Source organism: Amblyomma maculatum, chromosome 3, assembly GCF_055883805.1.
Source record: "Amblyomma maculatum isolate TAMU_Amacu chromosome 3, ASM5588380v1, whole genome shotgun sequence".
Lineage (NCBI taxonomy): Eukaryota > Metazoa > Arthropoda > Arachnida > Ixodida > Ixodidae > Amblyomma > Amblyomma maculatum.
This window is the reverse complement of record NC_139346.1, coordinates 53,087,459-53,099,967: the sequence shown is the minus strand read 5'-3', so window position 1 is coordinate 53,099,967 and position 12,509 is coordinate 53,087,459. Positions and strand designations below refer to the sequence as shown.

At 45.6% G+C, this 12,509-nt stretch overlaps 1 protein-coding gene across 2 annotated transcripts in view; it reads left to right on the top strand.

The window, feature by feature from the left end:
- LOC146194771 (monocarboxylate transporter 9-like) overlaps window positions 1-11,630 on the top strand; it is a 71,926-nt gene extending 60,296 nt beyond the window's left edge. For both annotated transcript variants that reach the window (XM_084597537.1, XM_084597536.1), the window contains exons 4-5: window positions 9,041-9,940; window positions 10,029-11,630. In XM_084597537.1, coding sequence (XP_084453663.1) covers window positions 9,041-9,940; window positions 10,029-10,216 — 1,088 coding nt within the window. In that variant the 3' untranslated portion in view covers window positions 10,217-11,630. The remainder of the gene's footprint in view (window positions 1-9,040; window positions 9,941-10,028) is intronic.
- Window positions 11,631-12,509: the final 879 nt, after the last annotated feature.

Below are 12,509 nucleotides of genomic sequence, written 5' to 3'. Positions count from 1 at the left end.
TCTTAATTATTGATTTAGAATGGTTAACTAAACCATCATTCTATTTATTAAATTTTTGTTCCTACAATACTAATATTATGTCCCTTCTCTGCATTTAAGCCACCAATCTTCCAGTCGTTTTTTGCTAGTTTGCAAAAATCGGCTAATAGGGCCTTCTGAGCAGCGCCCCCTGGTGACAGATAGCGGAAATATTGTAAAAATGAAAAGAGCGCATTTAAAGCCTGCCGTACTTGTTGCGTCAGTGGCGCAATGGGTACACTAACCTGAGCACTTAACGAATAAAATATTGTAACGTAACGTTACACAGAACGCGCTCTGGCACTCTGGCACCCAAGAACACCAAGAACCAATCAGGTCAGCACGAAAGCGGAGCACCGTTTTTGCTTCGTCGTCTTCTCCGAATCGCCCGTTCAAGTTTTCGTCGTCGTCTATGAATGGCATGTGTCATTGCCCCCCTTCTTGGCAGCATCGCCTCGATGCTGCAAATGCTGCTTGATGCGATGAGCTGACAGATAGTATGCTAGGTTGGTATCGGATACCACAACACAAAACGGGGCCCCATCAGTCTCAAAATTAGTCAGCGGGGCGATCGTGGTAGGGTTTCATCCGGACGACATGTACATCAGTGAACTTCCGTCGCCTGCGGCTTGAGGGATCTTGGGTCGCGGATTCAACTTCATAAGTAACGTCGCTGAGGCGGCGTAGGACACGGTATGGGCCGAAGTACCGACGCAGCAATTTTTCAGAGAGCCCACAGTGACGAACGGGCGTCCAAATCCAGACATAGTCTCCAGGCTCGTAGGCAGCGAAGCGCCGTCCCTTGTTGTAACGGTCAGCGTCTAGTTGCTGTTGTAGGTATATGCGCTGTCTTTCCAGCTGCCGCGCTTCTTCCGCACGCTGAGTAAAACTAGCAATGTCCAGGTCAAGCTCATGTTCGTCGTCGGTGTATGCGGGCAGCAATGTATCCAGTGGAGTGGTTACTCGACGGCCGAAGACAAGCTCGAAGGGTGTGAGCCGCGTCGTCTCCTGAAGTGCCGTATTATATGCGAACGTGGCATATGGGAGGATTTGATCCCAAGTCATATGCTCTATCCCCTTCATGGATCATTGCCTTGTTGTGGCGGAGGGGCTTGCGAAACTCGATGAAGTCGTGAGCTCTGCTGTGTAGGGCCACCCACGATAGACAGGTCGCTGCAGACAGTTCTGACAAAATGTGATTCACTGGAGAAGGTAATGGCAACCCACTCCAGTATTTCCTGCCAAGAAAACCCTATGGCTAGTCACAATACCGTTAATGATATGGCGCCGGAAGATGAGCCCCCAGGTTGAAAGGCGTCCCACATGTTACTGGGGATGACCAAATGGCGATTCCTAGCAGCTCCACGACGAATGAAGCGGCTGGGATAAAGCCAAAACGACGCTCAGTTGTGGATGTGTCGGGAAGCGACAGGAAAGTCCGACGTTGCAAGGAGATATCTCACATAGCAACCATGGAATGTAACATCTATGACGCAAGGCAAAGTGGATGTCGTCAAGCGAGAAATGAACAGATTGAACCTTGATATCTTAGGTATCAGTGAGCTCAAGTGGACCTAAATGGGAGAATTTAACTCCGGCGAACATTATGTCTTTTATTGCGGGCAAGAATCCAAGAGAAGGAATGGGGTCGCTATCTTATTAAACAGAAGAATGGGCAAAGCAGTCGGTAGGGTACAACCCCAATAACGACCGAATGATTTCACTTCGGATCCAAGGTCACCCTCTCAACATAACAGTTATTCAAGTGGCGCAGTGGTTAGGGCGCTCGACTACTGTTCCCAAGGACGCGGGATCGAATCGCGGCCTCGGCGGCCGCTTTTCGATGGAGGCGAAAAGTAAGGCGCCCGTGTGCTGTGCGATATCAGTGCACGTTAAAGAACCCCAGGTGGTCGAAATTTCCGGAGTCCTCCACTACGGCGTCCCTCATAGCCTGAGTCGCTTTGGGACGTTAAACCCCACAAACCAACCAACCAACTACTGCTGAAGAAGCTGACGTTGAGAGATTTTATGCGGACCTACAATGCCTTTTAGACCGCACCCCATCATCAGACGTCGTTTTTCTCGCAGGAGAGGGAATGCTAAAATCGGGAGTGAAGAAATATCCGGAATTGTAGGCAAGTTCGGTCTCGGCGAGTCAAATGAAGCTGGACAGAGGCTAGTAGGGTTTCGTCAAGAAAACAACCTGACCATAGCGAATACTCATTTTCAACAGCACAAGAGGCGCCTGTACACATGGACTTCACCGGACGGTTTGTACAGGAATCAGATCGATTATATTCTTTGCCGGCAGAGATGGAGAAGCGCTATACAAGCAGTAAAAACAAGGCCTGGGGCCGATTGTGGCACCGATCATCAGCTTCTTGTTGCCAAAATTAAGCTTCGATTGAGGAAAACGCAGAAAACTAGAAGGCCTTTCAGGTATGATCTCGAATAAATTCAATCAGAATATGCTGTGGAATCGAGGAATCGATTTCAAGAATTAGATCTAGAAGACAGAGAGCCCGAAGAGATGTGGACTTATGTTCGTGATATAATACAAGAAGTTGCTACTAAGGTAGTTCCAAAGGAAAAGAAATGCAGGAAACCAAGCTTGTTATCTGAAGAGGCTTTGCAAATAGCTGAGGAAAGGAGGATGGCAAAAGTTATGGGGGAAAGAGAAAGATACAAGGTTCTCAATGCGGATTTTAAGAAAATAGCAAGGAGAGATAAGAATGCCTTCTTGAACATACAGTGTCAAGCAGTTGAGGACAACAGCCAGTTAAGGAACACAAGAGCTCTGTATAAGACAATCAAAGATGTCAAAGGAAGCTTCTGTGCTAAGCTGGGCGTAATAAAGGACAAACGAAGCAAGGACCTCACTGAAGCCTCAGAGATAAAGAAGAGGTGCCAGGAATAAACAGAACTGTACAAGAAGGACCCGAATGTGAAAACCCAACATAAGGCGGTTGTGATTACTAATCTCGAGCCGGGCATCCTGAAGAGTGAAGTTGAATGGGCCTTAGCCAGCCTTGCTAAGAACAAAGCTAGGGGAATTGATGGCATTCCCGCTGAGTTGCTTCAAAACCTCAACCATGACGCTGTTAACAATCTGCATAAATTATGTCAGAAGATTTGGACAACCCTGCAGTGGCCACAGGATTGGAGGAGGTCAGTTTTCATCCCCATTCCAAAGAAAGGCAGTGCAAAGATTGTTCCAACTACCGTACGATCGCGCTTATTTCGCATGCTAGCAAGGTGATGTTGAAAATCCTTCAAGGTAGGCTGCCGCAGTATGTGGATCGGGAGCTTCCGGACGTTCAAATTGGGTTTCGCAAGCGCAGAGGAACTAAAGACCAAATTACCAACCTTCGCTGGATCATGGAAGAAGCGAGAGAGTTCCAGAAACTCATCTACTTCTGCTTTATTGATTATGCGAAAGCGTTTGACTGCGTCGATCACATCAGATTGTGGCAAGCTCTCCAAGAAATGGGAGTTCCAATTCACTTAATCTGTCTCCTCAGGAACCTGTATGAAGGGCAAGAGGCCAGAGTCAGAACTGGGCATGGTCTTACTGATTGGTTTCCAATTAAGAAAGCAGTGAGGCAAGGCTGCCTACTGTCGCCCTGCCTATTTAACCTATATGCCGAGTTCATCACGAGGAAGGCCGGTCTGGACGAGTCTTCAGCTGGATTGAAGATTGCTGGAAAACGTATTACCAACCTTTGATATGCCGATGATGCCACTTTAATGGCAGAAAGTGAAGTGGATCTCGAGACTTCTGACGCGCGTACAAAAATAGAGTGAAAAGTTTGGGCTTAAACTGAACATTAAAAAAAAAGATCATAGCGTCTTGCCCTATCAAGTCCTGTAGCATCAAGGGACAAGAAGTGGAAGCTGTGACAGATTTTCTCTTCTTCGGCTCCAAGATTACCCCGAAAGGAGACTGCAGCCATGACATTAGGAGACGCCTGCTTCTGGGAAAGAGAGCTATGGTTAGCCTTGACCACCTAGTGAAGAGCAGAGACATTAGTCTGCCAGCCAAGATCCGTATAACGTGTGCTATGGTCTTTCAAGTTGTGATGTATGGATGCGAGAGTTGGACTGTGAAAAATGCTGACCTTTGAAGAATTGACGCGTTTGAATTGTGGTGCTGGCGAAGACCCTTGAGAGTTCCTTGGAGTGCCAGAGGATCAAATCAGTCGATATTGTCGACCACAAACCCTGACTGCTCATTGAAGGGTCAAATTCTAAAGTTAAAGCTCAGCTACTTTGGTCATCTGGTGAGAAGAGAGGAGTCGCTGGAGAAAGATTTGATGTTGGGAAAGGTTGAGGGTCGCCGGAGAAGGGGTAGGCAGCGAACGCGTTGGTTAGATGGCATCCTCGAGGCACTGCAGATGAAGTTATGTGATGTTAGGAAGATAGTAAGAGATTGGAAAGCGTGGCGTGATATGGTGCATAGGGTCACGAAGAGGCAGACACGACTGAACGACTGAACTGAACTGAACTTATGCTCTGTATCCACGTACATAGACAGCATGTCAGCCAGAGTTCTGTTTAGCCGTTCCACCGAGCCATTAGTTTGCGGGTGGTATACCGTGGCCCGTCTATGGCTAGTGTGTGTAAGGTTCAGTACAGCCTTAGTCAGGCGGGCCGTAAAAGCTGCCCCGTGGTCGGTAATGATAACAGCCGGAGCACCATGACGCAACACGATGTCGTGGACAAAAAACTCTGCTACTTCGGTGGCAGTTCTATTTGTGAACGACACGGTCTCCGCATATCCGGTCAAGTAGTCTGTCGCGACAACAATCCAACGCTTTCCATTAGTTGACTTCGGGAAAGGACCAAGAAGATCCATCCCCACTTGTTGGAAAGTTTTCGGGGGAGCGATCGGCTGAAGAAATCCAGCTGGTTTCGCGGGTGGAGTCTTTCGGCGTTGACAATCACGGCAGGTTTTAACGTAAGATCGCACTGAAGATAACAATTTCGGCCAATAGTATTTCTCCCGAATTCTTGCAAGCGTACGACTAACTCCCAAGTGGCCGGCGGACGGTTCGTCGTGACAAGCGCTTAAGATGTCAGGCCGTAGGTGCGTAGGTACTACGAGTAGAAATGTCTCTTTTGATCTTTCAAAATTGCGCTTGTAGAGAACTCCACTTCGTAAAGCGTATGACTGCAAGCCACGACAAAAAACGAGTGGTACTCTACCACGCTTGCAAAGCCGTGTCATGTCCTCAAAGAACATACGCACGCTCTCGTTTTGGCGCTGATTGCGCGAGTGCAGCGCAGCTTCTGCTCGCTCGTGGCGGTCGGCGCTAGGAAAAGTGGCTTTCAAATCACGACAGAAGGCTGCCCAGAATGGAAAGGAAGCCTCATGGTTTTCAAACCATGTCTGTGCAGACTCTTCAAGAGCGAAGCACACGTTGTGGAGCTTACGCTCACCAGTCCACCCATTCTAACGAGCGACTCGCTCGTAGGTCTCAAGCCACTCCTCGGCGCCCTCGAACACGTCTCTATGAAAAGAGGGGGGTGTTCGCGGCTGGTGACACAGGATGTGGGTGGGAAGCCTACTCTCAGATGTCATTGCAGCAGGTTCTGCTGCCGTCTGAGAGTGCGTCGTCATAGTAGCGGCCGGAAGGGGTCCGAATTCAGGGGGATCTCCCCGTAGGCGGCGGCCGAGGCGTTGATGTACGGGAGTAAGCTTCGTAGTGACAGGTTGATTATGCAGGACTGGATCATTACCCAGCAATTCCTTCACCAGATTTGTAACGTAACGTTACACAGAAGGCGCTCTGGCACTCTGGCATCGCAGAACACCAACAAGCAGTCAGGTCGTTATTGTTGTTGTTCTCCTCTAATGTGATGACACATACCCACACAGGGGGATCGGCCAAGAATTGGGGTGCAGAGATATTAGATTTTGAGATGTATAACTACATCGCAAAAATAAAAAAATAAATGCTAGGGAATATAGAAGGAAATGCAAATATGAAAAACCAAAATATAAAAGAGTAAATACTAACGCACGCAGTAGGAGAATAGTAAGATTTATATGTACGGATTAAAACTTCAAAGCATATCAGCGAGGTAGACGTTTTGTTTCTATTAAGAAGTTTTTAATGGTGATAACCCTTTATTGACGAGGCTATAAAATAACTCAAGAAATGTTTTCAATTCTTAATAGCCACGAAACAACAGCATAAAAATGCTAACACTATTTAATTATTTTCAACGTAATCATTTCCTGCCTTTAGTGAGTGTATGTGACCTTTAGGTTGCGTTCAGACACACATCTCGGTAACAATCGCCGTTTAACCCGCTGAGAGGCAACCATAAACGAGAAAGAAGTTACGGGACCCTACCGTTGAGGAGACGGAAATACGCTACCTGGTGGGCCAGTACATATATCGGCTAAAAAGCTGTGGTCACCCAAAGGACAACTCATGCGCATGCGTGATGCAAAATGATTTCCCGATTCGCGGTAGCAAGACCTGTGATGATAGTACCACTTGTGGCGTGCGCAGGACACTAGAAAGAGAAAACAAAAAAACTTCCTGTGTACCAAAAAACACAATATTACTTGCTCCGCTTGCTCAGCCGATAAAGCGTTACATTATTGAGCCTGTCTACGTTTGTTCTAACCTTGGCTCTAAACCGATTTTCCTTTTTTTCTATCATGAATCCTAAAGCCTGTGATCATTAATTTCATAACTATAGTGGTTTGTTGCATTTATGAAGTGCAAGGCTCCAACGTGGTGCAGACTATTACTAATGCCGCAATGCACAGCTCCCATCATTTGTAAATAGCGCGTTTCATGTTGGTGCGACGTTAGGACCGTGTAGACAGAGATCCCACAGTAAACGGATATCTTTCTTATTGTCACCATTTAAATGCTACCATCACTGCCGCGATCGACACCGAGTTCCCCGTGTGTCAAATTTAATATTGTTTAAACGGTAACCAGCCATCAGAAGTCCTTCTAAATTGATTGCGGAACAATCTTACTTCAGCTGCAGTGAACAAGACACTAAAAGGCTCATCATCTCGACCCGGAGGGGCGTATATTGCTGGGCCAGATATTATACCAGTCATTCTATGAAGAGCAGTATTGGCAGACGATGGAAGAAAAAAAAGACAAGCTGTTCGGATGCTGTACTGTTTTTGTATTTTTTTTATTTTGATCCTTCCTTGTTCACCCACCACAGCTACTCTTTTTAACAAAGCCATCATCGCCTTGTATTAAGGTCCTGTGTATACGCAGGACTCGTCGTCTGTCTAAATTAGCAAAAGCGTGGCACAAATAACGCAATTCATCGATTATTCCATGCCATAGAATAGATCCCACCTTTGAGTACAATGGACAGGATATCGAATTTATTCAGCTTTGTCCGAATTAACTGGTTTGATACAAGAGATTGACCTGTATATTTCTTCCTATGTGTCTAAGTGGCTGGACAACCTGAGTCTGCAGTATATTTGCACTCACGCGCTCACACACACACACACACACACACACACACACACACACACACACACACACACACACACACACACACACACACACACACACACACACACACACACACACACACACACACACACACACACACACACACACACACACACACACACACACACACACACACACACACACACACACACACACACACACACACACACACACACACACACACACACACACACACACACACACACACACACACACACACAATATTTCATTCCCGAACTTGACGTTCGGGAGAAACCCTAATGAAAACGCAGGGGCTAACTCCTCTGGAATGCCTAGGGTGATCCATTTTTCCGAATTAGGTGGGCTGATACAGGAAATTGACCTGAATATTTCTTCCTATGTGACTAAGTGGCTGGACAACCAGAGTTTGCAGTATGGTTGCACGCACGCGCTCAGGCGCGCGCGCACACACACACACACACAATATTTCATTCCCGAACTTGAGGTCTTGAGGTTCGGAGGAAATCTTAATGAAAACGCAGGGGCTAACCACTCTGTAATGCCTAGGGTGAAGACATGCATCCTCAGATGATAATAGAGAAAGAAGCTTTGCATAGCTAGTGGCAGGCGTGATATGACATTAAGCACTTAATGACAATTCATTGGCTAAAAACAACTTAACTATATAAAGCAAGATGGCCAGAAAAACTAATAACAGTTGTTTACAACGAATAGCTATATGCACAAATCTAGCCATTATTCTCGCAGCATGACCAAGGACATGCAAAAAAAAAGTTAAATCTTATCTTCGCACGATATTGAACTATTCAACTTCGAGTAAAATTAGAAAAATCAGCGATTTATTTTTCGTAAATATTTTCATGAGGGCAATGTGATCTGCAAGCCAAGCATGTGCCTCTTGAGCCGATAGGTATGAGACACAGTTTTAGAGCATCAGCCCTAGGATCACATCGTTATGCAGTTCAAATGAAATAAGTATTCAAAAATTCTTTAGCCCTGTAAATGAGAGAAAGAAGGAGGAAGCAAAACAAATATTCTAAAATATTTCTTCTCAATAATTGCGTCCTTAGTCAGTAATTTACTACTTTAATGCATTCGTGGCTAATTAGCAATGTAGCGCACTGCTACAGTTCTGAAGCATAGAATAAAGTAACCTCCTAATAGGGGCTTGTAACCAGTTCCTATTGTGCCCTAAATATTCCGAACTAATGGAAGGACTTGATCAATACGCATTTTATGTTTTGCTGCACGGACTGTGTTCCGAATTGTTATATTGCAGCTGCTGCTGATATCTGTTATAATATTTCGATGTCCCCAGCCAACGTCGTCTTAGGCGAGAAGGCTGCGCTCAATATTTTAGGTTAATTAACTATTTTTATTTGTAGAAAGAAAGGCTTGTGTAGTTTGTTAGATGATGTATTGCAAACAGAGGCCCAAAAGATTAGAATAGGTTGATGTCTTTTTATGTCGCTGCCTTTGCAGTGTACCGTACTCCGTGAATTATTCTTGTTTTTACCCGTTGTGTTTTGCAGGGACAGGCATGGGAATGACACTATTGGGCGTCGCCCTGTACTTGCTTGTCTACTTCGACAAATACAAAGCCACTGCCACGGCTATAAAGGATATAGGTACTGTTGCCGCCGGAGCAACAGGAGTTCCATTGACCTCTTTCTTTACCGCAAAATACGGACTGCAGGGGTGCCTTCTTCTGACCGGTGGTGTAATGATGCATATGCTGCCAGCCATCATGTTTGTTCGAAAGCCACGGCCCTGCAACTTCCCCAGGGAAAAAGGGGAAAATGGTAGAGATGAAAAGCACAAGAAAGAGCAGAATGAAACAAGCAGCTCTTTCATTTGTGATACCGAAGAGTGCAATGAGAGCAACGACGTCGTGCCGGACGACCAGAATTCTCGAAAGTCGCGACAGCCATTTTCAAGTTCGCACCCGTCTGACGGTTCCTCGAATAGCATACTATCGACGTTTGCAATGCCTGCATTTTACGTCGTAGCGCTAGTTCAGATCGTCTCAGACTACACCACCGCCACCTACACGACCACCATTGTGGACTACGGTGTCGACAAAGGCTCCAGATTAGCAAGTGCAAAGAGGATACTGATGTACAATGCTCTAGGTCAAGCCGTAGGGCGACTCTTGATACCCTTCGTATCAGACAAGATTCCCTTCAGCCGCTCACCTATTGCTGTGACCTGCTTTTTAGCAACTGCTGCCTCCTTTTTCACGATGCCGAGTGCTTCGAAGTACGAGCACGTGGTGGCTCTCGCTTGTGTAGCTGGCATGGCGCAGGGCTACATCATATGCATCAGGCCCTTGATACAGGCTGACCACATCGGATTGGCGAGATTCAGCTTCTGCTGCGGTGTGGCAGGCCTAGCAAGCATCCCCGTGTTGCTCGCTGGACCAACCATTTTGGGTACGTACATTCGCAAAAGTTGAGAACATCATAATATTACTCGGTTATAAATTATGTGAGTGATTTATGAATACCCTCTTGTGCGCAGGATTCTTCAGAGATGTCAGAGGCTCATACGACAATCTGTACTTCATGCTCGCCGGAGTGAATACCGTGGTTGCCATTCTCCTGGCAGCACTCACGTGCAGCAGTGCCATCAAAAGGGGACAACGTCAGGCCGCGAATGTATCTGCGGAGTCGGAACTTGGGTGTTTAAAGAAGCTTCAGGGATCTTGAGTTTGCAGAGATAGCAGTTAAAAATGTTATGCTAGAGCGTACTGTGTTCCTTGTGCCGCAAAACCATAGATGTAACCCAAATTACAGAGGACAATACTGTCATGATTTCAAACGCGCCACAAAAGAATACTCGCGTACTTTGTTATTAGCATTATGAAGGTGACATTCTTTGTGCAGCGTTCGGAGTGGTGTCAAAGTATCTCCATTCCCATTCAGCATCCACCTGCTGATTTAAATTTGAGGATAAGCCGAGATAAGGACCTCAAGCCACATGCGTACCTATACATGCCGTAGGTACCTACATGCCGTACCTGCATGCGTACCTACATGCCTTACCTACATGCCGTACCTACATGCCATAGTGCCCTGCGCAGTTCTTTAACCAAAAATGGTCTTAAATAAATTAATAAATCGCGCAATGAAAATGCGATGGTAAAGACGTTACCACCTCTACTCTTAGGACGAAGCTTGGGCCCCCCCTTATATTTGGAGAGTGACATTATCAACAGGGGTTTCAAACACCGGAAGAAAAACACAGGAGCTTTATTTTCTCCGTTTATGTCAATGTAGACAACACATCAAGAATAAGAAAAACCCTGTTTTATTAAGACTTTTGCATAAAATACGTAAAAATATTGCTGCAAAACCATGCATCAAGAAAAAATGCCTTGATTGCATTCATTTAGGCTTGCCTTACTAGAGCGCGTAGATGCAATGACAGGCATTTAAAATCAAAACGCTGCCTGAAATATACGATAAATTGTGCTTGTCATGCTTCTGTATCTGTTGCATTTTGCATCCTAAGCAGCATGTTCACTTTAAGCAAGTTCTTCCAATTGATGGCAATCGTATTTTACCGTACTGGACCGCATAATAAATCAGAGCACTTTCTAAACCAATGGTTGCTTGCAGAGTATCTTTAAATGATTTCAGTCAACAAGCTGGCAATTAAAAGTCAACCGTTCAGTGAAAAATGTATCCCTTTAAGGTGCTATCGCTTCAAATTCGCGATATGCAAAATAATAGCTTCTGTCCATAGGTGGACAAAGCCTAGGCTTGTTTCCATTGGTTGATACGAATTCGGTCCTCCACGTACCCCAGCTCTAGTGTTTTTTCATGTTCACCTTTCAAAACACTGAACTCAGTAAAGTGCCTTCCGATTGGCTCGCCATATATTGTTGATCATAGATGCAAATATTCAGGTTGCTACGGCTGTCGTATGCTTCTTCTAATTATAGAAGTGACTCAATAATGCCTCTATCTAGTCATTTCCGAAGTTCTACTCTTTTAAAATTACAGCTTTTAAACAATGTTATTTAAATAAGATGGTTTGTACGGCTGCAAAACATTTCTCGTCTGGGGTTTGTCTGGAGAACATGTACAATTTAATGAATCACAGTTAATAAATTTTATCTCCTCGGTCGTGAAGGTTGCATCAAGCATAAAAAGTATCATAAGGGAGCATACCAAAGGAATGTTATCGCTACGGCTGAGGATGAGACATGTTCCGCCTTTTAAGGAGCAACGTCTGTTATTTCCATTTATAGTACCGAACTGCAAGTAGTGAGCAGATGGGGAGTTCGACGATGCATACGCGTTTACTTTGAAGCATAGGACCTATGCTCTCACGGTTTCCAAAAGAAATACCATCTAGCCTTTGTTCAAAGCTACGCAGCACCTGAGCCTCAGAGGCTTGTGCCATGATGCATTCGTATTCATCTCGTTCCCCGGGATATAGGTGTGATGTTTTATGCGCTTTAACGCCTCAACGACTGAGGCAATCAGAGACGCCATAGTAGACGGAGCCCGAAATTTACACCACCTGGGTTCTTTAACCTGCACTGGCGTCGCACAGTGAACGGATGCCTTGTTTTAAGCTTCCATCGAAAAGGGGCGGCCGCGACTGTGATTCGATCCTGCATCCTGCGTCACAGCAGTCGAGCGCACTACGTACTGCACCACCAGTGTGCGATTTCATGGAAGTATGGATATCACGCTTGTAGTTTCACCAATCCGACCTTTACGTATAGTCAGCTGACGCATAGCGGCGCTAGCGCGGAACGTCGCATGTTCGGGTGTCTTCACCTTTCAGCGGGTCGTTATTTAACCTCAATGTTTATAGCAGGTTATTCTGTAAACACCGAAGCAACCTAGCAATTCACTAGCTACCAGAGGAAATCAACGTACACTCTGGAATTAAGGAGCCAAGCTCAAAGCAATTAACGCGCTTTTCTGAGAACTGAACTACGACGATAATTTTATTTTTAGCTTTTAGCCAGCCCTTCAAAGAGCA